A 26466-nucleotide genomic window follows, 5' to 3' on the forward strand; every position below is an offset into this window, starting at 1 on the left:
TGACTCTTGCCACTTAAGAAAGTTGAGTTGGCATGAAGATTGAATCAAAATGAGTTATTCTAAAAGAACATTTGGGCCAACTTAGATGGCAAGTAGGATCTTTTAACTATCTTGATTTGGTGTGATTAACATATATTATTTGTATATTTGTACATGTTTTTATTGATATTAATAGCTAATATGCAAGGTTGGTTTACCATAATGTCATTGTCAATGAAAGATCCTACTGAATGGGCATGGATGAATATTGAACGCTCCTAGTTAAGGGGATGGGAAAGGGTCTCATATATGAGTACACTAGCGCAACATTCACCGGCTTGTCTTGTTTGTGCACTATCATTTCCCCCCCCCCTCCTTTTTTATAATAAAAGTTAATATATCATCAAATAAAACAATTGCAAAATAAAAGGGCCCTTAGAAAACAAACCAAGGGCTTGTTGGTACTGTCTGGCTGCCAATTATAAGAGTAACAACAAAAAACTCAAACGAAATGAAGACAATCAGTAGAGAAATAAAAAGATGACCCATGCAGTTAAGGAGTTGTGTGGCTCGTTAGAGAAATATAAGTAACTTTTTTAAAAAAAGGTCCATCAACAAGTTGAAAAAGCACCATGAATCAATGAAAACTTTGATCTCCATAGATGTTGAAAATAAAAAATTGGTGGAATATCCATAGGATTTGAAAATCCAAAGCCAAAGCTTTACTTTAATAAAAACTGTATGTGTACTCCTGAATAAACTAGAGTGGTGCAAGTGAACTTAGAAAAGTAAAAAAGATAAACATACAAACTAAAACAAACCAAATAGAAAGTAGAAAAAGCCAGACATGATGATGATGACGATTAACCAAAAGTTGCAGCACCTGAGTCTGGACCATCATGATGTTGTAATTTATGAGGGTCCCTTCATCCTAACGTGCAAAGTTTTTTTTTGGCTAAAACTCCATGAAACCTTGACTAGAGATAGTACTATGTTTTCTTATCATTGAATAGATCAAATTTGCACTTGCATGCATGCAAGCATGACAGAGCAGCAAAAGAACCATTTGAATAAGCAATGGAATCGAGATCTAGAAATGCAAAATGATCAAGTAAGACAAATGTGGGAGAGCCAAGTGCATGACGCCTCATGTGTAGGAAGTAAAACCATTCTCGACTGCATGCAATGAGTTCGAATGACCTCCATCATGATAATTGACCTGCATGAAATCAAAAAAGATGTAACCCACAACTGGCGTTATACTCATGCATCTCTCACGCCAAAAGTTAAAATAGGATCAATGGTCCTCGCTTGTTTTTAGGAAACTTAGCATGTATATGGGCTAACTAGTTATGAAAACCAAAAAGGCATTTTGGTAGCGGTTGATAATATTGTCGTCCATTAGCCTTTCAATTAAGATCAAGAAAACCATAGCTATGAAGAACCTCATAGAATTAGCATACCCAGGTAAATCTTAGCTCTCTCCATTCATGAGAGCCCACTTAAAGTCTCCGTTGTCCATGAATAAGGACTGTGTATTTACACAGGCGCAAGTTATGCTTTACAAGAATGTCTAATTGACCGCAATAGAAGGGTCTCCATCTTAATTACCATATTGAAATGATTCATAGATTATAAATATAAATATTGCTTGCAAATTTTAAAATTGTACAGTTTTCCCCCACCTCATGGTGATAACTAATGTACAAGGTATTTGGTTATTGAGTTTGAGCTTTTGAAAGTCTTTTTTTTTTTGTATAATTGATGTAATTTTGCAAGAAGCAAGATTTGATAGTTTTTTTTTAAAAAATCTTTTGAAATGTTATCCAAATAAACCGTTAATAACGTGCGTTCATTTCATATACTATGTTTTATTTTTAAAAACACAAGGAAGCCAAAAACAAAAACAAAAAACAAAAACAACATGAATCAAAAATGGGTTCATATAATTTTTATTTGGTATATGTATATATATATAATTTTTTGTCTAGGATGACGCAGGGCATCTTTTGATTCCAAGCGCTAGGCCCCACCGCGACTCCGTGAACCCTCGTCTTCCTAAAATCCCTCCTCCGACGTCCGCGCCTGTCATTCGCTGCAGCTCTCGGACTCTCCGAATTGTTCCCTGCAATCCAAGACAATATCCCCCGTAATCCCAAGGTCAAATTCCACCAGCCCAGAGCTATAAGAGAAGGCCTTCCATGGACTCGTTCCAACAGCCTCACGGCTACATGAGGCCACAGCCCCCTCCGCTCCACACGGCAGATCCCAACCACTCTCAGTTTCATCAACATAATCAGATGCAGGCACCGAGGCAACCGGCCCCTCCCCAAGGCCCCTGGTTCTCCAACCAATTTCAGTACCACCCATCTCAGACTCCTTCACCTCCGCCGCAGTGGGCCCCACCACCACCACCTCCTCCTCCTCTTCACTCCGATCATTTTCCTCCGACGGGGTCGTACACTGCACACTCTAATCCTTATCCCCCGCCTCCGTCCTACCATCACACCCAGTTCCCTCCACCTCCGCCCCCTCCTCGCTCCCATGTGTCTCCTCAGTTCCCTCCTTACTCCCACATTCCCCAGACTTATCCTCAGGTAATTCTGATACCCAGGAACAGTCGTTCTCTTCTTGGCTGTGGTGCATTTATTTACGCACCCTTGGTTATCTAGGGTTTTTAACCCTTGAATTATTTTTCTTGGATTAATTGGTTTTGAAGAGTTCAATAAGTTCATGTATATGTGCGTTGAATGTGAGCTTCTTTGATTTACGCTTGTATGATTGGCTAATCTCCAAAATCACATAAACTATTCTAGGAGTGGAGTACTTCAAACTGGCCTACCAACCAAAGCTGGGATTATCCAGGTTAGTTGTTTATACTTTTACTTGAGAATCATTGTTTTTGTTTGTAACTTGTGTTGTTTTTCGTCTTCCCCCATTGGTTTCATGCAGTTTTTTTTTTTTTTTAATCTTTATCATCTGATGTCCATATCTATCTGAGATTCGATAGAGCTTTACGTTGGCTGTTAAGAACGTAGCACAATGGTATGCTGCATTCCATGTATTCAACCATGCCTAGTGAGTTAAGTCTTCTGGTCGTCTTTGTTGTCGACATGGTTTATTGTCTGTATCGAAGTAGCCAAGCACACCTATTTATAGTTTTTAGTAGAATGTAACATGTGTTGGCCTATACCTCGCTCAATGGCTGCCATCTAATGAAAGGTCATTATTGCATTCGAAAAAAGTAACTCCTAGAAGGCTAGAACCCAGAAATCGAACGAAAGAGATAATGGCTTCAACAATAAAATTGAATAACACGGGCACTCAACATTAAGCTTGGAGATTTCCAGTGGCTGTCATACCAAACTTGAATTTGATCATTATGTGGATTTATTGTTGCATGTGACTTCCTTTTCAGGAATTGTATCCTCTATGAGTACTACTGACATGAAAGATGCCAAGGGACAATTTTGATGTTAATAATTAGATTTACTAACGGAGTAAGGAATTGAATATATCAACTTGAGGGAGTACACGTTTGTATTAAGAACAAATGGTATGCATTATTGTACTGGTGTATGCTTTTGCTTCTTGTTTTATTATTTAGGATCATTTTATGTGTTCATTTACATGCATTGTCATTTTGAATATGCTTCTTGTGTATTTTCATTTGATTATATTCATGAATGAACTCATGAATTATAGATACCAGTATGCTTTTGTCACATCATTTGTAGTTTGTAATAGTTACTATTAATAAGTGGCTTGGCATGCAACAATTGGACGGGAAATATGATGGAAGAATAATTTTGTGATCCATCATGTGTTTCTGATTGAACTTTAGTCCTCTTCTACTGTTAAGTCTTAATAAAGGGGCAGGGAAAACGATCTTTATCTAAGTCTGAACAAGAATCTCATACAAACTAGCCAAAGCCAAGTAGGAGAATCTTCATATTGCAAGTTTGACAATCATTCCTCTTCATTCATAAAATGTCTTACAACTGTATAAAACCATAAAGTTACAGTTACAACCGTAAGTTGACAGCACATACAAATTAATCACATACGAATTAATATCCTAAAAACTTGACAACTCAGCATGCTCAAAGATGAGAAGGATGGACTGAAACGTTAAAATACTGACAGCACATATAAAGGTAGTTTTTCAACATGAATAACACCCTCATCAACTAATTCCATTGCTGTATTCTGACTTAAACCTTTCTTGTGTCTTTTATTTACCAATAATGGACTCCTATCAGTATCCCCCCCTTTGAAAACAGCCTTGTCCTCAAGGATGAAATGAGGAAATTGATCCCAAATGAGGTCATATTCCTCCCAAGTTGATTCTTCTTGAGGATGTCCACGCCAAGAAACAAGTAATTCCAGTATGCTGGTAGTTCCTGTTGAAATCCAGCAATGTTCAAGAACACTGTGTGGCTTTAACTGAAGCTCCTTAGTGTCTGAAAGTGGAAGAGCAGGTGGCATGGAAGGAGAAGGAGTGCCATGAGCAGGACACAGCATAGAAACATGAAAAATAGGATGAATTTTGGCATTAGGAGGGAGGTGCAACTGATAAGCAAGAGGTCCTACCTTACGAACAATCCGATATAGTCCAAAGAAGTGAGGTGACAGCTTCTCATACTTCTTTGTTAAACTGAATTGGCAATAAGGCTGGATTTTGAGGTGAACAAAGTCTCCTTTATTAAAACAAAGATCACGTCTGTGGGCATCTGCATGGGCTTTCATTTTGGATTGAGCTTTTAGAAGGTCATCTTGAATAAGCTGCAACATGGCATCTTGTTCCAAGAGTTGAGTTTCCAAATCGAAGACCTTGGTTTGACTACGCACATAAGGAAGGACAGGAGGAGGAGGACAGCCATACACAATCTTGAACACAGTAAAGCTTGTAGTAGTATGAAAGCTTGTATTGAAAGAATATTCAGCCCTAGGAAGATACTTACTCTATAATTTTGGCTATTTGTGGGCAAAGCAACATAAATAAGTCTCCACACATCTATTAACCACCTCTATTTGCCCATCACTTTGTGGGTGATATGCTGTACTCATCTGGAGTTGTGTGTAAATGAGATGGAAGAGTTCTTGCCAAAAAGTGCTTTGGAAGACTGGATCTCAAATTGAAATAATGGAGTTGGATATACCATGAAGCCGAACTACTTCTCAACTAAATAAGGCAGCAATAGATTTAGCAATAAAAGGCTAAGATATGTCGAGAAGATGGATGTATTTGCTGAAACGGGCAACCACAACAAGTATGGTATCTATGCCACTAGACTTAGGTAACCTTGCAATGAAGTCCATAGATATATCTTCCCAAACATGATGTGGAGGAGGAATGGGATGAAGTAATCCTGCGGGAGATAAAGTTTGATATTTAGAGATTTGGCACTCATGGCAATCTTGAACATGCAACTTAACATCTCATTTCATATGAGGCCAAAAGAAATGAGTTTGTAATCTTTTGAGAGTTCGGAGGTATCCTCCATGTCCTCCTATCAAACAAGAATGAGCATCTACCATCAACTTAGATTTGAGAGTGGGGTGATCTAGAATGATTGAATGCCCATCATAAAACAACTTCCCATTGACCAAAGCATAATGTTGAGCAGAGGTAGGGTCCTGAAGAATAGAATCCTTAATGTGTTGAGTGGATGGGTCTTGGTCAATCCATACATCAAGATCATCAAAATCTGCACTATGTGGAATAGCTAGAGCCATAAAATCAGCATGTTGAGGCTGGCGGGCAAGGGCATCAGCACCTCGATTGGTACAACCACTCTTATGTTTGATGGTGAAATCAAAGGGCAACAACTTCATTATAAGTCGTTGCTGCTTTGGAGTTGTTAATCGTTGATCCATCAAATATTGAAGACTATAATGATCGGTATAGATGTCAAAATGTCGACCAAGGAGGCAATGACACCATTTTTGCAGAGTTAACACCAAAGCCAACAATTCTCTATCATATGCAGATTTGATATGATTAGAGAATGTGAATCCTTTACTGAAGTGGGCAACGGGATGAACGTCCTGGATAAGAATTGCACCAATTCCCCATGATGAAGCATCACATTCCACTACAAAAGGCTTGTTGAAGTCTGGTAAATGGAGAATAGGCGCATTAATTAATGCATGTTTGAGTTTTTGGAAAGACTACTCCAGTAAAGAAGAGCATTGAAAAGCCCCCTGTTTGGTGAGATCATTTAATGGTTGACCTAGTTGACCTTAATGATGCACAAATTGTCTGAAATAACTTGTAAGGTCAAGAAATCCTTGTAATTCTGTCACATTAGTTGGTTTAGGCCATTCCATCATAGCTTGTATCTTTGCAGGATACATAGCAACCTCCTTTGAAGAGATAACATGTCCCAAAAAAATCAATCTGAGGTAAACCAAAAGAACATTTCTTCCCCTTAGCAAAGTAAGTGTCCTGTTGCAAACTGGCAAGAACTATTCGCAAATGCACTAGATGGTAAGCTAGTGTAGGACTGCAAACCAGCATGTCATTACAGAAAACAAGGATGAAACATCTCAAATAAGGCTGCAAAAGATCATTCATCGTAGATTAGAAGGATGTTGAAGCATTAGTGAGGCCAAACGGCATGACTGTAAATTCATAATGATCTAAGTGAGTTCGAAAAGCAATTTTATGTATATCTGCAGGTTTAACTCTAATTTGGTGGTATCTTGAATGCAAATTGATATTTGAAAAGATGGTAGCCTTGTGTAACTCATCAATGAGTTTAGCAATATTGGGAATGAGGTGTTTGTCAGGAATTGTTATCTTATTTAATTCTCGGTAGTTAATGCAGAATCTCCATGAGTCATCTTTCTTCTTTACCAACAATACAGGACTATCAAATGGACTACCAAAGGTTGTACAAAACCTTTGGCTAATAAATCTGCAACTTAGCACTCTATTTCATCTTTTTGGTAATGCGGGCAACGGTATGGCCTGATATTTGGTAGTGTTGCCTAAGGTTGCAAATTAATGGGGTGGTTTTTATTTTGAAGAGGAGTAAGAGTAGTTGGACTATCAAAGACAGAAACATAGTCATCAAGTAAGTTTTGCAATGAGTGTTGAAAAGAATATTGGTTTGTAATGAACTGTTGAGCCATGGAACACGGACCTGCTTCTGCTTGATTGCTAGTATGGACTTCTTGCAATTTGTACCTTTTCCTGATGACCCAAAAAATCATAAACATGCATTGCCAATTTGCTTGAACTGTATTCAGAGATGATAACCACTTGATACCCAATACTAGATCAACACCACCCAAAGAGAAGGCAAAAAATTATTCAATGATTTCCAATCTGTGCACTCGAACTGTGACTTGAGGGAAAATGTCATTGCAGTAAATTATATGTTCGTTGCCAATCTGAACTCCAAAAGGAGAAACATGTTTAGTTGGGATTTGTAAATTTTGCACTAGAGTAGAGGAGATGAAGTTGTGGGTAGAACCACTATCAATCAAAATAAGCACTTTTTGGTGATTCAAGATGCCTTCCAACTTCATGGCAGTGCTCGCAGGATGTCCAAGAATAGCATGAAGCGATATCTCTACAAGCACTTTATGGTTACCTTTTGAGTTCATAAGGTCATAGTGCTTTTCTATCTCGGGCTCTTCAGAGATTTCCATGAGAGTCAAATTAGCGTTCTTGCAATGATGGCTTGGACGAACTTCTCTCCCCAATGAAAACCAAGTCCTTTGTCATGCCTTAATTGCTTCTCAACGTCCCAACTTGAAGTCGCACGTTGCGTGTTGGGGGAAGCGTTCGACAATGTGGTTGTAGGAGTGGTAATTGCCGTGCGATTTTCTTTAGTTGGCTTGTAGAGGTCCATAAGTTATGGCTATCTTAGAACTTTGAAGTTTGGATTCTTATTCTAGGGTTAAACTCAAAGCCTTGTTGACAAATTTGGGCTTTTGAATCCTAACATCAGCCCGCAACTCTTCTTTAAGCCAATTTAGAAAAGGCCCTAATGAGCAATGTTTTGGCCAATTTTTTGCTCTTGTCATATGCTTTGCGAGTTCCAAATGATATTCTTGTATCGTTCTGCTCTGCTTGATTCCATAGAGGTGCTCCTTTGGATTTTGGAACTCAATGGGTTCAAAGTTTTCTTGAAGCATGCACACTAGGTCTTCCCAGTAGTTGATCGATCTTTCTGAACTAGCCTATCCGAACAGGTCTAACACATCCCCCTCTGAGTACATAGCTGCCACATCTACTTTCATATCCTTGGGAGTTTGATAATATTTGAAATATTTCTCTGCCTTGAGTGACCAACCCCTGGGATCACCACCTTCAAACTTGTGAAAGTCAACTTTGGTATGTGGTCTCCTAGAAGGGTTTCAAATCCACCAAGGTATGTTGTGCTCTTCATCATCTTCTGCTGTAGCATATAAAATTTCAGGTTGTTTGCCTTTGTGTCATGAGGATTGCCTTGTATCTTGTAAAAGTTGTTCTGTTGAAATTTCATCCACTACATTCAGACGAGATGAGAGTTGATTTAATTGCTGGACTATGAATTCAAGAGAATTTGGATTTATGGGAAAGGCATGGGATTAAATAGAACTATTTCTAGTACCTCACCATCCTGGGGATAATGAGGCTTGGATACCAAAATGTTAAGTCTTAATAATGGGGTAGGGAAAATGATCTTTATCTAAGTCTGAACAAGAATCTCATGCGAGCTAGATAAAGCCAACTAGGAGAATCTCCGTATAACAAGTCTGAAAATCATTCCTTTTCATTCATAAAATGTCTTTAAGAAACCATAAAGTTACAGTTACAATCGTAACTTGAAAGCACATACAAATTAATATCCTAAAAACTTGACAACTCAGCATTCTTAAGATAAGAAACATAAACTGAAACATTAAAATACTGACAGCACATATAAATGTAGTTATTCAACATGAGTAACTCCCTTATCAACTAATTCCATTGCTGTATTCTGACTTAAACCTTTCTTGCGTCTTTTATGTACCAATAATGGATTCCTATCATTTGCCCCTCTGCAACCTGCTAAAAATCATGTTCAACCTCTACCTTCTTTTTTAACTCAGTGGGTTTATAGTTGTAGGTCATAAGAATGAAGAAGATTGGGCGGCCAGGGCCAGAGCATGGGCAGATGCTAAGGCTGCTCTGGAAAGCCAGCATCAGCATCCACAATCACAATTTTCACCTGCTGGAAGATCTCAGGAACAAAGCCATTATCATGATCAGTATCAACAACCTGTTGATTCACGTTATCCTGATATTCAAAACCAGTCTCATCCTTCATCTAGCTATCCACAATTTTCCTCTTCTGATGCATCTATGCAACGCCTTCCAGGACATCAGGAGGAGCATGCATCTGTCAGTTCAGAGGCACCCTATGCATCAGATAGTCATTTATCATACAGTGCTAGAGATGGAACTACTACTGGAGATCCAACTGTTGCATATCAACACCAAGGAAACCTACCTACGAACCCATTGGTTCACCAGCAGGAGGTACCTTCTAGTTATAGTTCTGTTACAGGTAATTATTTACTTAGTATATTGAATTTGTTAGTGAAGTTTTTCTCATGTGGAAATGGCTCATAGGTTAATATTCTAATATTTCTTGTGGTACATATGATGATAAATTGAGGACCTGTTATAAGGCAAACATTTCAATTTGTGAAATGTTGTTACTCCATAAATTTTATTGCTATCCAAGTTTGGTCCAAAAATTGATCCTTTTGACCCTACTTCATTGTCCCTGCTAGATTTCCTTTGAGCAAAATGTTCTATTACAATCTTTGTATTTTGAAATTGTAATAAGAAGAGGGATTAGTTATGGAGCTTGTTAAGGGTACTTGGGATTTGGGAATGAAGGTGGTTCCATCAGAGTTGGCTAAGGATGACCCGGCTCTTGATGCCACTGATACATAATTGTAATTTGGGTGTGGGGGAATGATAGGAAAGAGAGGGAACAGACAGAAAAGAGGAATGGAGAACAGAGAACTAGGGTTAGGGTAAAGGAAACTTGATTTGTTATCCAAGTATTCAAGCCTAATTACAGTTAACCAGACGATTTGTATGTAGCCAACAGTCATTAACATCACTAATTGCTCGTAAATCCCTAGTCCCAACTACCCTTGGCTAACTTTCTAACTAATCCCGCTTTACAATTACATAATACCTTGTCTGATTGATATTTTTAGGTCAATAAACTAGACCACATTAATATGCTTGAGCAGTTGTGCTGCTCTAGGCATGACATGAAGAATACATTAGTTTCTGGTTCAAGATAAGTTCAACCATTTTTTGGGGGGCATTAAACATAGGAAACTTGCCATCGAATTGCTTGATTCATATCTGGTTAAAATTGGATGAGTTATATTTTTATATTTAGATTAATTCAAAAGTCTGAGCAAAATACCTACTTGCTACATAATGGTGCAATATCTGATGTTGACTTCATCATACATGGTGCACGTATGACTGTATGCTAATTTTTTACAAGGGGTGTCAGCCCAAGTATTGCTAGTAATCCCTCTGTACGCTAATTTTTTTTTTTTAGCGCCTCTGCACCTCACCTGCTGGAATTACCTCACAATTCACATTGACAACTTGTCACATTTGATAGACACAAACATGGCTCGTGAATTGCATACTGCTATGGTGTTTCTCTGTTTTAATATGTGATTCTGGGTTATGTTACACTGTTGAAAGGAGATCCAACAGTTCTGATTGAATCATAAAGAGAATTCTTTTTAATGGATGGTCATGAAATTTTGTTCAAAAATCTGAGCATCAATTAAAATGTATTAAATGGGTCAGCCACACTGCTGGGTTTGTATATAAAATTGAGAATTCTCAGTTTGGTGAATGCATTATTTTTTGTCGGTGTTTTTAATCAGTTAATGCAGTTTTTGTTCCTTTTGGTTTAGGTGTAGTTGTAGCATTTTTACTTTGATTATTTAAATTAAAGAGTTGGAGAAACTGTTTTTGGATAGACTTGTATAGTGGTAAAGGTCTAAAGGATCTCCTATATATTTATTTGTTTTGTTATATCTTTGATAAATAAGATATATATATATATATATATGTAGCATATTTTCCAATTATGATATTTGATGACGGGTTATCATGCAAAAGGAGGTGGGGAAGCAACCACATTACTTTGAGGAGCAGAATTCTAGGCCCCTGGGGCCTTCTTTGAACATCAAGCATTCCATTCTTCCGTTAATTATTTCCTACTTTGACTAATGGCTAAAATGACAGGTAAAGAAACTACTGATCACAGTCAACAATCATACACATTGATGCATTTGTCAAGTTCGTTGTCCCAGGAACAGCATCGCGTGCAGCCATCAGTGCAAGCACCCTTTGCATCTGGTAGCCATTCAGTGGACCCAGCTATCAGTCTTGCTGACCAGCCTTTAGATTTTGCACCTCGGTTTAATCGTGATGGTGACCTACAAATGCAATCAACTTATGGTCATCATGATTCAGCTACTTCTATTAGAGGCATTGATCCTGTAAGTGGAGTGCCTTCGGTGAATAATTGGGCTCCTCCAGTGGCACCTGGTGTTGTTTATCCACCCATATCTCCAGTTCTTGCCTCAGGACCACAGGTCTTGATTTTATTGTCTTTTCTCTCCTTAATTCATGGGTTATATGTGATTATGCTAACATTTAGTTCATCTTACAGCATGACCCTTCCATTACCACCACACCTCCTGTTCCTGGGCATGTGGCACCGCCATTTGGAAGGTTTCCTGGATCTGGCCTCCCTCCTCCAATTCCACCAGGTGCTGCACCTTTTGCCCTTACTGTAGGAACTACAGTGCATCCCACATCAGCTTTCTCTGCTGATGCATTTGGGGTTTCTGGTTTTCCCGAACGTCCTAAAAAGGTACCTATGCCTTGAACGTTTATGCTTGGTTGGATATATATTATATTATATCTCATTTGCAATTATTTTTCAGGCCTCAGTACCTAATTGGCTTAGAGAGGAAATAAAGAAAGCCGTTATTGCTCCTTCTGTTGAGCATCCTAAGGAGGAATCAAAATTTACGCATGATGGTGTTGAAAAGTCATATACAAAGGGTGACGAGCAAGATAGCAAAAGCATCGATTCTTCTAGATCAGCTGATGAGGAGGAGGAGGAGGAAGAAGAGGTTTTATTATTTACTATAAAGTTTCTTTTTGCAAAATAATTCTATATAAGAATTATTATCTTCTGCAATTTTAGTTGATTAATAGTTATATATCAGCTCTGGTCTTTGAAATTTGATCAGCCTTTTTTTTTTTTTATGTAGGATGATGTTGAAGCTGCTAGAACCGCTGCAATTAACCAGGAAATAAAACGTGTGCTAACTGAAGTTCTTTTGAAGGTTAACTTTAGATTATCTTATCTCATATCTATCTGCTGCAGACAAGAGAAGGAAAAAAGAAAAAAGAAACTTAGTATACCTGTAGTTCTAACTAGAGGTTCATAGCAGGTAACTGATGAGCTTTTTGATGAGATTGCAACTAAAGTTCTTAGGGAAGATGATCTAACTTCTGAAGGTAATATTCTGACTTTCTCTAGTTTTTCTGTTTAAACGTATCTTAATGGACAATTGAATTGTCAACTTTCTGGATTGTTGAACGTCACAAGTTCTGGCTTTGTTTTTTCCCAGTGATTTCAAACCATAAGGCATCAATATCTCCACCCTCAGCTCCAGTTCACAAGTCATCTGCGAAGGTTCTAGTTCCAGTTAAAGTCAAGGAACCCGAACCTGATGCTGACAGTGAAAAATCTAATTCCAGCTCTCCAGGAGATGTTTTAGGTCTGGGGAACTATGCTTCTGATGCTGAGGATGATGATGATGAAATGGACAGTTCAAGCGTGCCACCTTTAAAAGATGTCCACCAGTCAGGCATTATGAATTCATCCGAAGATATGCATGATGGATCCACTAATAGCAGTTCACAATTGAGACTTGGAGAAAATGGTGGAAGTCAAACAAATTTGGTGAATAATTTGGGCAAAACTGGCTATGGTGATGCTATTGGAGAGTTGCATGATGATAAAGTGACCAAAAAGTTGAATCATTCACAACCTTTCAAGGATGTTCCTGAAGATAAGAACAATGGGCTTAGTGCTTTTGAAAGAAAGCATGAGAGGTCTAATGGAAAGACCACTGGTGTTGAAAAAACTACAGAAGATTCTCAAGCTAGGGAAAACAGAAAAAGACTAGAAAAAGCTGATGGACATGATCAGAATTCTTCAGTGGACTTTGCTAAGGATGTACAAAGTAGCAAGACTAAGGCAGATGAGAAGGTGAATGAGAATAATAGAAGAAAGGATGAAAGACACCAGAAAAAGGAAAAAGCAGATGGCAGCAATGAGGTAAAAGGAAGGAGGAAGGATGACAGCATGAGGCATGGGGAGAAGGCAAGGGATTCTGAGTCAAGGAAAAAGGCCTCACTTGCGGGTGCCAAGGTTGACAACAAGGAAGCAGGAAAAACCCACAGAGGTGGTTCTACAGAAAATCCTAGCCGAAGAAAGGAACATTCAAGGGATAAGGGGGAACATAAATCAAGACACAAAGAGTCAAGTAAGTCTGACAGGCATAAAAGGAAACGTTCTTCATCAGTCAGCAGTAGAGGTAGAAGCAGCAGGGACCAGGCAGTTAATCATACGAGTGAGTCAAGTGATGAAGGCTCAGATGGCTCAAAAAGGTTTTGGACGGAGTTCACTTAACATTCTTCATTTAATTTTAACACACAGTGCATCATAACATTTTTGTATTGCAGGAAGCTACATTCCAGAAAACGCAACTTATCACCATCTCCAGTCAGGTCTAGAAGAAGGTATGCTTTATAAAAACATTCATTACTTATGTTCAGGTTTGCACGATCATTTTTTGGTGTTTCTATCTTTTAGGTATAGATGAGCTGTTTTGCTCAGAACAGTTTCTTCCTTCTCAGATATGAAATAGAGTATCAGTCATGTTAATTATCATTTAGTTCATGCTTGCTTACATAGGTTTCTTTATAATATCCTGTTTGCCTTTTTCTTTAAATAGAATCTCGGTGGCTGTTGTTAATAACTTTTTGTTTGCTAGTTTTCTGTGCGAACTAAGTTGAGTCTATTTGGTACCATGGAAGAATTAGAATGTATATTCTGTAAGTCTTATAGCCAACCCTTTATCTTTTTGTGTGCGCGTATGTGTGCATGCCTATTACCTGCTATCATGTTATCTTCTTTTTGGCATTTCCATTTCCTGGTTTCAACTCTAGTTCATCTCTTATGATGCCACAATCACTTAGCTAAATTCTCATAACTGAAGGAGCACGGCTCCCTTTCCAATGACCAGAAAGTTAATTCTGCATTATTGTCTGATTTCAATTTCTGACCTTTGTTTAGCTTAACACTGATGTAATAATTGAATTATATTATTTTATTTTTTGCATCAGAAATATATATCTTGAGCTTTGGATTCTTGCCACTAGGTGAATGCATGTATCATTGCTCATTATTGAGCCTCTGCCTGGCTGACTTGCATTATTTACGGAATTATATTATTGCATGAGTACAACTTTTATGTCAAACTTGCAGAGACACTAAATTTGAACCAGGAGTTGTAGTTATCACTAGAGGCTTTACATGCATTATGTTAGTTCTCATTTAATTTTTTTAAATAAATCTTTTGAAATACAATAATATAATAAATTATGAAAGTAATAAAAAAGTAGCGGCGAGTTAAGTAACTTCTTACTCTCAACATCCAGCGAAATAATTGTCATTACTCATTTAGTGATAGTTAATCTATTTAATAGCTAGTTCCTGCATACACCTGTTGAGCCTGGGATTTTAGCAATTCCCACACTTTAAAGCTGGAATCTCGTTCAATCTTTTTCTAGCAATCTCCCTGTGCAAGTTACACCGTAAAATTTAATTAATTCGATGCATGTTCAAGTCCACTGGTTCAGTACACGTGTCTTTGTATGATAAGTTAGTATTATAATTCTTCTATTTACCAGTGATTTATGGCAAGAACTCGATGTTTGATGAACAAAATTGTGGTACATGGTTGATATCCCAACTCTATATAGTTGGACTAGGCGAGGATCTCACTAGTTAGTATTCTAGCTTTTATTGGTTTTAGTAGCTGGTAAACTTTGATTGTCTTCTACTTATTAATGGAAAACAGAAAAAGATTTACAGTTAACAGGCTGCTTCCTATGGAGTTTTGACTCTGTACAAGGTTGAGTTTGTCCTAAACTTTGTGTGCCTTTTAACTCACCAAGTCAGTACGGTGGTTTCATTTTTAGACAAGTTTCGCGGTCTCCTCATAGCAAGCATTCTCAGCGCAGGCATTCTCCCTACCCTTCTCTTGATACTTCCAGGTTTGTTGCCATAAAGTTTGACATGATTATGATTTAAGTTTTTGAGACAAAACTCCCATCACCATCACCACATAAGAATAAGCTACTCAGGTGAATTTGTCAGGCTTCTTAACATGTACGTTCTAGTGCTGCCTTGTTTACATGCTGTTTTTGCTTTTGTGCAGGGGAAGGAGATCAAGATCTAGATCACCTGGTCGGCGGCACCGGTGAATAGCCAGACATGCCTGAATGAACAGGTCTGAGATGTTTGCATCGACAAAATTCAGATAAGAGGACAGAAAATTGGAGGGTGCGGACTTGAAGTCTGAAGGTCGTGCGTGAGAAAGAATATCAGTGAGGATTTATGGGTGACACGATTTTTGTAGGTTTAATACATCCATACCGATATTTTCATGGTTCGGCCGTTCTCAAGGGAGAAATATATAGTAGAAGCGGTGCTAGAGATGTTTTTTTTTTTTTGCTTTTTTTTTGGGGGGGGGTGTTTGTTGTACTTGTTTTGGTGTAAAGGAAAAGATCCATGGTCTCTAGCATCTCCATCTGCTTCACTAGAAGTCTATTTGTATGTAATCATATCATCGTCCTGATTTTGGCGACATATTCAATAGAGGGGAATGAAATTTGAGTTTGAAGGCATGTTTTCGGCTTTTATGAATAATTAGGCATTTCAAATCACTTGCTCCTTCCCCTGTTTTTCTACTTCATAAGTGGATTAAATTGTGCTGGAGTAATGGTGAATTTTTTCCCCCAATTTGAACAGTGCGAAATTACGTTTTCTTTTCATAATAAATGAAAGTAATCATTTTTTATATTATTTTAATCGTTCATTGAATAAAAGTAGTCATATAGTTGTTATTTATCTTCAGAATTTTATGATTATTAAATGAAATTGAGAAATATTAGTCATTTTTTATATTATTTTAGGGGAAAATAATCATTAAGGACCTTTTAAGAATATTAATCCTAATTAAAATCATAAAATATTAAAATTTTAATTAAGGATTATAGTCTTTAATTGAATAAAAAAATACCTAACTTTATAAAATTGGTCCTTCACTAAATAAAAGATATTAGCTCATGTTTGTGTTCTTTATTTTGGGCATGAAAATTTAATCTCATGTGTGCAAAAAATCTAAGCCAAAAATTATAGTCTTCAGTAGAGTGGATCGTCATCTAAGTTATCATCTTCTCCCTTTTTTGGTGATAGGTAATTACATTCATTGCTTTTTTTTCATCTTTCTTCTCTTGCTTAAAAAATCTAAAGTTATATATTTCCCTATCTTTTATATCTTCTCTTCTCTCTTAGGCTAAAGACAAATTTTATATCTTTATAAATGATATTTTACATCATTTCTTTTCTAAAGTTAAGAAAAAAGGAAATCTTGTTGATGAGTATATATATACACACACAATAAATAATTTTTGAGACAGATAATGTTAAAAAAAATTGAGTAAAAAAAAAAGAAAGATGTAATGTGGATGCTGATTTTTTTCTGTTCTGCGAGTACATTGATGTTGAAAAATGAAACATAAATGCTAAATTGTTGTAATCATAGTTGAGATTGCGGGAATGATAGTTGCAAAGGCACAAATAATATTGAAAAAAATTGAGTGAAAAAAAATGTACCGTAAATGCTAATTTTTTTGTTCTGTGATAAAAAATATGCTGATGTTAAAAAATATAACATGAATGTTGAATTGTTGTAATCATAGTTGGGATTATGAGAAGGATAATTGTGAAGTAATAAATTTATATGTTGTTCTTAGTTGTTTTAGGTTTATTTCCTAATGGCAAGTACTTTGGCAAAAGAAGTATTAACTTGTGAGTAATTGTAATGCAAGATGAAAGATTTCTTACAATGGTCACTGTCAGAATCTTTTATCTAAATAAGAGCTTGAAGGTATATCACCCTCTTTGCCATGTTCAACACAAAATGCTCCTATACTACTCCTTAAGGTTAATTGAGTAAAATGAAAGGATTTATTTATGGGTGTTAGCCAAACATTTGACGTTGCAACTGTATTTACAAAAGCATCTGTGCACAAGAAAAATTTATAGTTTCACAATGATTTCAGTGAAAACTATTGACATGCCTTAGTTGATTAAGTTACATTATAAAGATTATGAAAACAATTTCTTTTTGAAACCACCACTAACTACACATCTCCTAGGACGACCACACACCAAGCGAAGAGAGTCATAGTTTTAAAATAAGAAGGTGTATCATTGCTCAAGATGTAATCAAGCTAGACATATCAAGAATAGATGTAGGAACCCCAATTCAAGAATAGATATAGGGATTGAAAGGGGTTAAAACCATATGCATATTAATTGGTTTGAAATTAAAATATATCTAGTTTTTATTTATTTAATATGTTTTGCTATTGAATGACTTTTTTCTGCAGACATCCATACCATATTTTTTATACATGTGAGAGTAACAAATCATGTAAATAAATTTATAGTTTACATTATTTTTTGGGAAGCAGACTGCATAAGTACCATTTAGGTAGATAGGATATTTTGTATGTAAAAAGGGATTATATATATTGAAATTAACATAATATAATGCTAATGTCTATTTCAGGTTTAATTATATACAAGTGTAACTATTGTGATAACATAAGACTATTGAAATCACTAACATAGAATGAGAAATTATTATTGTAACTTGAGAAAACATGGACCTTATTTGGAAATAAATTTTTTTCTAGTATCAAAAAACTTTTAGATTGTTACAAGGTTACTTATGAATATACTAACGTGGCATGAAAATATTGCTACTGTATCTTGTAAAAATATGAAACCCCACCTGCGAATAGATTATTTTCCATAATTTTAGAAATTAAGCTTTGAAAAGTTCTAATAACACTTATAAATATACTAAAGTGGCTTGAGAATTCACTAACATTAGTCACGATAATTCACCAATGATTTGTCAAATTTCATGCTTGTCAATATATAATTAGCTCCATTTGAAATTCACTAATATGGCATGAGAATATTGGCATTGTGTTTTGTAAAAACATGAAATTCCACTTGAGATATGACTATTTATTAAAAAATAATTTGTCCAAATTGAGATTTACAAATATGACTTAAGAATTCACTAACATGACTTAGAAATTCACTAACGTGGCTTGAGAATTCGTTAACGTTAATCAATATAATTTACTAATGACTTGTCCAATTTCTTGTAAATTTTGGCCAAAAAATACTTAAAATTAATTGCTGTATCTTATACATTGAGCCATAGAAAATACTTAAGTACATAAAGTACATAAAATTTTAATTTATATCATACATATAACCAAAACATAACTTGTGACAGTCTATATCATAGTTGCATAACTTATGAAAATCTATATCACAATTGTCTAATCTATGCATTCAATCTTTTTGGTCCTCTATACTTGGCATTTGAAATAGATGTTATCAGTTGTGAGGCTATTTTATTATGTGAATGAGTCATCAGCCAATACAAAAATTCAAACCTTATTTTACTCAACTGTTCCTACACAGTTAGAGTAAGTCAATCAATAGAGGCATGGTATGATCGCGTCATTCCTATTGCGTAATATTGTTGCACTGTCTAACGTAAATGGTAATATACATGCCGTAATTAGCTCTACATAAAAGAATTTTAAGATAAAATCTGTTAATAATTTATTACTTCACAACTATCCTTCCCATAATTCCAACTATGACAACAACAATTCAGCATCCATATTATATTTTTTTAATATCGGCGTACTTTTCATTATAGAACAGAAAAAAAAATCAGCATTCACGTTATATCTTTCTTTTTTATTCACTCAATTTTGTTCAACAATATCTATCTCAGAAATCATTTATTATATATAAATATATATAATCTATATAATTATCAATAAGATTTCTTTTTTTTTCTTAGCTATAAAAGAGAAACGACGTAAAATATCATTTACAAAGATATAAAAGTTATCTTTTGTCCAAGAAAAAAGAGAAGATATAAAAGATAGAGAAGAGGAAAAATGTTAAACTTCATATTTTCACACAGGAGAGGAAAGAAGATGAAAAGGAAGCAATGAATATAATTACCTATTACTAAGAGGGGGAGAAGATGATGAGCCAGATGATGATCCACTCTAGCAAAGACTATAATTTTTTGCTCAAATTTTTTGCATACATGAGAGCAAATTTTTCGTGCCCAAGACGAACAAAGAACATAAGCATGAGCTAATTTCTTTTAATGTTTAATGGAGAGCAATTTTGTAAAGTTAGGTATGTTTTTTTTATTTCAATTAACTACCATGGTCTTTAATTAAAATTTTAATATTTTATAATTCTTAATTGAGATTGATATCCTTATAGGCTTCTTAATTGTCATTTTCCCTATTTTTAGCTACTCATTTAATAAAAGTAATCAAGTTATTTATTGTCTAGATTCATTAATTGTGAAATGATATCAAGAAGTGGATATGGTTAATTTTTACACTATATTAGTCACTTTCTTAATGAATATGAATTGGCACTTGTTACTTTGAAATTATCACTCACTTCATTTAAAAATATAAAATATTTTTAATTAGATTATATAAACCTTTATATTTTTAAACATCTAACGCCTAGAAAAATGAGGAAGCATGTATTTTTGAAATAATTATGATCATCTTGTAAAGAAATTTCACATCAAATAAGTCTTCAAGAAATTTATAATAATTACTCTATTTATGATTCTCTATTGCCATTTGCATATTTGAGTAAAATTTATTTATTATTCTCTCTAAATGATTTTATTAAGGTTTTAAAATAAGTATATTGCAAGTCTTCTCATTGAATTAGCATCAAAAGAGAAGTTTTCATATTGATAGCAGATTAACATCTTTTTTTAATTGAAGGCCCGGAAACCATGTGGGGACAACAAAATTAAATCAAATCAGAGCTTAACAAGATTCTATATCTTAAAATTAGATCATAACAAATAATATTATAAAAATTATCATGTGATTTCTTCTTCTTAATCATTATCAACTTGATTAACTTTTGTTAATACACTCTGGATTTTCTGCACACTGCAGCACCTAGGACGTTGGGCTTGGAATGAAACGGGTGTTTCAGGCCGGAAAAAGACTGAAACGTACTTATAAAGCGTTCGGCCTTTTCTTAAACAAATATGGTGCTACTTTTTGTGATTAAGCAGTTTGGGGTTTTGACTTTTGACTTTGGTGATCTGATCTGCGTCCAATGGCAATAATAATTGGCTTTCTACTCGATTCAATTCAAAATAAAAATCTTCCATCAATGGAAGCTGACGTGCTTGTGCCGCCAAACCTCACATGTCCCACGGCCTTTGCGTCTCGGTGCTTCCGCCCCTGATTCTTGATCGTAGTGGCTTAGTGAGTTTGTTACTTTCGCATTTCTTTCCTTCTTTTAGTTAAAGTCTCACTTTCTCTCTCTCCTCCTCAATTACCCAACTCACACTCAATAATACAATCGTGGAAACCAAAATCTTGATCCATTTTGAGCTCAACGACACAACAATGAAGGTTCTTTCTCTCTTCCTTTGAGCTCTCATGAATTTGTTTGAACGCTTGTGAGTTGCATTTTTCTTCGTCTTTCTTGTTTCTTATGGTGTTTATTGTGGATCTGATGGACAGGCATTTCAGCTGGAGCTATGGTCGATTTGGCTGTCTGGATTTATCTTGATTGGCCTCTCTCTCTATGCCACTCAAAGGTTACCTTCGCTTAAGGATCAGAGCAGAGCTCCCTACTTAAACCCAAATGCTGTATTAGATTCAAGCAATCTCAACATTACCATATTTACAGCGCCTAAACCTTTCACGGGTTCTACTGGCACCAGGCAGACTCTAGCTGTTCGATCATGGCTCGCTCTATCTCCAAATGTTACAGTTGTCCTATACAGCCAAGACTCGTCCGTTGCCTCTTTCGCCGCCGCTTTTGGTTCCCGCGTTCTAGTTGATACCGACATTGACTTCACGTAAGTAATGCTATGACTCTGTACCCTCCAATATGGAAAAGAATAGTCGTATATGATATACTGATGGATAGCTGAATTGCATTTTTCTGTTTCATGAATGCACAACATTACTTGGGGACACTCACAAGTCGTAATACAGATAATCGGAAGAGATCATGGGTGTTAATTTGTTTGCTCTAGCTGAGAACGAAAACTTATTCTTTACATGGGGGAAAAACACATTTATATTCCTTTTTAATTTCTATCTGTTTTTATTATTCTTGAACCATAGAAAAATGGTTTGAAGATTAAAACTGAACCTAGTTATTAGTGATCAATGCAAGTGGGTGAGTATATTGATGACAATCTCAAGGCACAGTTAAGTTTCAAAAGCCAAATTTGCAAGGGATTATTAACTGGGCGAGACGCAGCCGCAGCATTGAGAAGCAGCGTCAGAAATATCTATTCCGAAATTCAGACAGGTTCTCCCGTCTCTATGTAACAAGCAAACAACAAATAGGGTCAAGTATTTTACAAGCCTTAAAATAAGATATAATGGTTTATTTTTGGCATCAAAACGTGTGAAAATAAGGTAAAGCAATGTTGCTTAATCTGCAGGGCAAGCGCAAAGTTTCTGCCTTCTAATATATGCTTTTTATGTATCCAGCTTCCTTGGCACTCCATTTTTCCATTCCATGATTGCAAAATCACGCTCGTTCATTTCAGACATATATGTTATAGTTGATCCTGAAACCATTATCGTATCTGGATTCATCTCCACCCTAAATTACGCATTTGAACTTGACCATAATTGGCTTCTTGTTGCTTCATCTCGAAATGTTTCTTACTTTCCATTCCACTTGGACAAATCTGGGAAACATTGGCAGTCAGATAATGGGAAACGGGTGCAGATCCAGGAGGTACGAAAGAATTTTCAGGACAAAGCCTGAAAGACTGTTCTGTGATTATTTTGATTGTAGATTAATAAATTTATTCCAAGCTCCAGTTGAAATTAGTGAATATTGTACAACTACTAACATGCCGACATTTGCAATCAACATAATCAATACCTTGTTTTCTCAGATGCAGGAAATACTTAAAAAGAATTGGCAGTGGAATCATTGTGATATGAAAATGCTCATAGCATGGAACAGTAGGGACATGCCCTTATATAATGGAGTTCTTCCTCCTTTCTTATTCGGGAAGGGTGTACATAATAGTTGGATGATCCATGAGGCCCTGTCATCTGACTTCAGATTGGTGCTTGATGCTAGCTTGACCATCACATGTCTCCATCTGAATGGTCAGGATGATTATCATTCTACAATTAGAGATTCTGACGCCTTAGATAATGAAAGCAGAAAATGGGAGTACATGGGCAATTCCCATGTAGGGGCACACTATGGCTCATTCTTTTATAATGAAGCTAATTACTCTGGCCTGCTTAAACTTGTCAGATGCAGTGGTCAATATATTATAATTGACAGACAGAAAAATATGGTCTATACAATTGGACATCGAGGTGCAGTGGGACTGTGGAAGGGGAATATCTTCCATTCTTGGTTACAGAAAAGCACATTAACTTGCATTGCTGACCAGAGATCACTGGCCGGAATATTAGAGTACTCTTTCAAAGATAAGATGTTACTTTCAGCACCTTTGGAGCTTCCGTTCTCCTTAGAATCACTCCTGTCTGTCACTGCAGACAAAAATAAAACAATTGTAGTTACAGTAGCTGGATATAGTTACAAGGACATGCTCATGAGTTGGGTTTGTAGATTGCGTCAGCTCTCCGTTGCAAATTTTTTTGTTTGTGCTCTTGATGAGGAAACCTATCAATTCTCGATCTTGCAGGTAAATTGCAGTTTTCTTGGAAGAACATAATTTGCGCATGTCCTAACTTATTAATGGGGAATTAAGGAATTTCTTAAACATGTTATGTTGTTCTTTTGCACAGAGACCTAGTGAACTGATCATATTGGTTGAAATTATTATTATGAACCTTGAAAATCTAGCTAATAGCCCTCTACAATGCTGCACTAATTCGTAGTACGCCTTGACTTTAAACTGCCTTGATTTTTTCTCTTTCAAGAATTGAGTCACTCTGATTTTTTTCCTTTCAAGAATTGAGTCATACGTTATACCCTACATAAGCCCCTTGGCTATCTATAAAGTAACTGTTAATGCTTATAAGTAATTTGTGCTTTTTGAAATTTATCGAACAGTACGCTCTATGCTAACTGCCAGATTTATGCGTCTGAATTTGATTTTCCTCTTTTCTCCTTCACTTTTATGGCAGGGACTTCCTGTTTTCAGGGATCCTTTAGCTCCAAGCAATATTAGCTTTAATGATTGCCACTTTGGAACAAAGTGCTTTCAGAGGGTGACGAAAGTGAAGTCCAGAATAGTTTTGAAGATACTCAAGCTTGGTTACAATGTACTTCTCAGTGATGTCGATGTGTATTGGTTTAAAAACCCAGTTCCATTGCTGCAATCTTTTGGCCCTGCTGTTCTTGCTGCACAGTCTGATGAATTCAAGAAGGAAGGTCAGCATCCCTCACTTAAAATTCGCATTTTCCTTTTCCTAATTCAGAGAATCAAATATATGTATAAAAATGAGTTGACTAGGTAACATTGTATTACAAGTTTTACTGTAATGAAATTTTCATTCCTTCGGCATATATGATCACAGATATTAAGCAAAGGTGGATTTTTATTCATTTTGCCCCATTTTATGAAGACAATGAACTTTTCTTCAGTTTTTTTTCCCTGTTAAAAGAATAATCCTGCATGTGCAGGACCAATAAACCTACCCAGACGCTTGAACTCAGGCTTCTATTATGCGCATTCTGATAATCAAACAATTGCTGCTATGGAGAAAGTGGTGAAACATGCAGCAACTTCAGGCTTATCTGAGCAGCCGAGCTTTTATGACATGTTATGTGGGGTAGGTGGAATCAAAAGAGCTGGTGATAATAGATGTGTGGAACCTGAAACAAACCTGACTGTATATTTCTTAGACAGAGACCTTTTTCCAAACGGTGCTTACCTAGATCTGTGGCAGAGCAACGATGTCAAAGCAGCCTGTTTGAAGAAGGGATGTGTAGTTATTCATAACAATTGGATCAGTGGGAGGCTGAAGAAGCTGGAGCGTCAAGTCTTGTCAGGTTTATGGGAGTACGATCCCAGCACAAGGATGTGTCTGCAGAGCTGACACAGTATCAAAACTGTGAAGTTAATTTTGAGGAAGAGTGGATGCTTTCTTATTCTCTCTAGACAAAATTTTTGTTCTCACTCTAGGAAGAATGACAAAGAAACCATTTCCTTCCTTCACATACATACGTTTAAGAATGTGCTGAGCTTTGGTTTTATCATTGGTCCCGGGTGGAAATATTAAATTAGTCGCAGGCCGGCCATTGGAAACACGAAGGATCTGCGGTAGCTAAATGTTTAAATAAAATTGACTTTCATCATGCTCAAACCCTACCCAATGTTATCCACCAGCAACTAGTTGAGAATGAAAGATTTGGGTCACACTACATTCAACTGCAGGCTATGCTCAAGCACGTTGCTCACTTGTTAGGCTTGGCGGAGAAAAATGAGAAAGATCCCAGAAAAAAGAACCAACTGAGAGGAACTAAGGCATCCCCAGACTACAGCTTCCAAAAATCGAATAATATTTTTGTGAGGATAGTTCATGCAGGTGGAAAACAAGAGCTGTATCAACATGCAATCCTTGCATCCAAGTTGATGGAAAAATATCCGGGCATGTGTGTTGCCCGGCCAGAAGTCTTCAAAAAGCCTCACCAGTCAGTGTTATGGCCGGAAGAGCGTTTGCTTCCTGGTCAAAAATATATTATAATCTCGTTTCGAGATGTGGGGAAGCTGAAACGTAAACTTTCAGAAGAAGGCAAACCCAGAGAGCCCAATGGGGTGGTTTCAGAGATATTGAAAGTAAATATCACCAAGTCTCCTAATGGACATATTAGAGAAAATGGTAAATCCGAAGTTCCCAATGAGGCAGGACCAGAGAAGTTCGAGGCTAATACTCCCCCGTCGCCTGGTGGACGCAAAATAAAAGAGAACGGCAAAATCAAAGAGGTGTTGGACGCAAACGCAAAACAGTCTCTTGATGGAGGAAATGAAAATGAATCTCTTCGTTCTGCAGAGGACTTACAGGGGTCCTTGGATAAGCCTACAATAAGATATCCAAAACGAAAAGGAATAAAAGGGAAGAAGCCTTTTGTGCCACCTCTTCCGCAGGTAAGACCATATCGGATTCCGGGATGGCAGCCTAGCCTCCCAACTGTGCCAGAGCTCTCCCCATGATTTTTTTATGGTTTTACCTGTACGACTTGGTATTATGATATAGTTCTATCTTTACAAGACTAGAGTCACTAATTTCTTTTGCTTGGTTCTAAACAATTGCTTTTACATCCTATAACAATGTAGAAACATAAAACTTCTTCTAATCTTCTAGATGTATGGATCTTTGTTAGATTCGAAAGATAATATCCGCATTACTTCTCGATTTAATTGTCACCTCTATCCAAGTTTATGTTGGGATGAGGATGTATTGATTTCATATAATATAACTGAAACTCAATAGAGTAAAAAATAAAAATCGGTGTTCTGCACGGTCCTCTCGTCGATTTCTTAAAACGTGCTCTCTGATGGGAAAGTAATAATTGCTACGGAAGCACTGTTTATCTGCTAATCCTCAAAGCTCCGATCTAAACGTCAAGTCGTCAACAAACCTTTAAATGTTAACAGGGCTACCTCTACTCGGATCAAAATCGTCTGAAGTCTACTATCAGAACGTAAGTGAAATTGGGACCATCACAGTCGTCAATTAAATCGTGGCAGAGAATTATGCCACGTAATAATTAAAATACTGTGTTTTAAATGGTAAGAGTGATTTGACAAAATTCTCAGTTTTTCCCTCTGCAAAGTTCACATTCATCTCTTATTTACTGGTTTTATAGCCATTACAATTCCATTCTGATTCAGTTTGAGGTGTGAAGATTTAAAATGAAAATGATTCAACTATTCAACACTAAGTAGGAATACAGGTTATCTCCCAACAAATTTTGTTCTCCAAAAATTTTGAATAATTCACTGTTAAAATGGAGT

General features: G+C 36.4%; 2 protein-coding genes across 2 annotated transcripts; both read left to right on the plus strand.

Moving 5' to 3' along the window:
• The first annotated feature begins 1995 nt into the window (after positions 1-1995).
• Positions 1996-25869, plus strand: LOC129310871 (uncharacterized). Its single transcript, XM_054952775.1, has 17 exons — positions 1996-2576; positions 2796-2844; positions 9087-9527; positions 11258-11610; positions 11688-11891; positions 11965-12156; positions 12298-12372; positions 12481-12547; positions 12661-13705; positions 13781-13837; positions 15302-15399; positions 15541-15569; positions 21014-21354; positions 22001-22253; positions 22417-23187; positions 23633-23879; positions 24132-25869. Exons 1-17 carry the CDS (start codon positions 2181-2183, stop codon positions 24545-24547), a joined length of 5034 nt encoding a protein of 1677 aa, XP_054808750.1. The 5' UTR covers positions 1996-2180; the 3' UTR covers positions 24548-25869.
• Positions 24889-25869, plus strand: LOC129310726 (uncharacterized). Its single transcript, XM_054952648.1, has one exon. It carries the CDS (start codon positions 24889-24891, stop codon positions 25660-25662), a length of 774 nt encoding a protein of 257 aa, XP_054808623.1. The 3' UTR covers positions 25663-25869.
• Positions 25870-26466: the final 597 nt, after the last annotated feature.

Source organism: Prosopis cineraria, unplaced genomic scaffold, assembly GCF_029017545.1.
Source record: "Prosopis cineraria cultivar Desert tree isolate PC_DT_omini unplaced genomic scaffold, ASM2901754v1 PC5, whole genome shotgun sequence".
NCBI lineage: Eukaryota > Viridiplantae > Streptophyta > Magnoliopsida > Fabales > Fabaceae > Prosopis > Prosopis cineraria.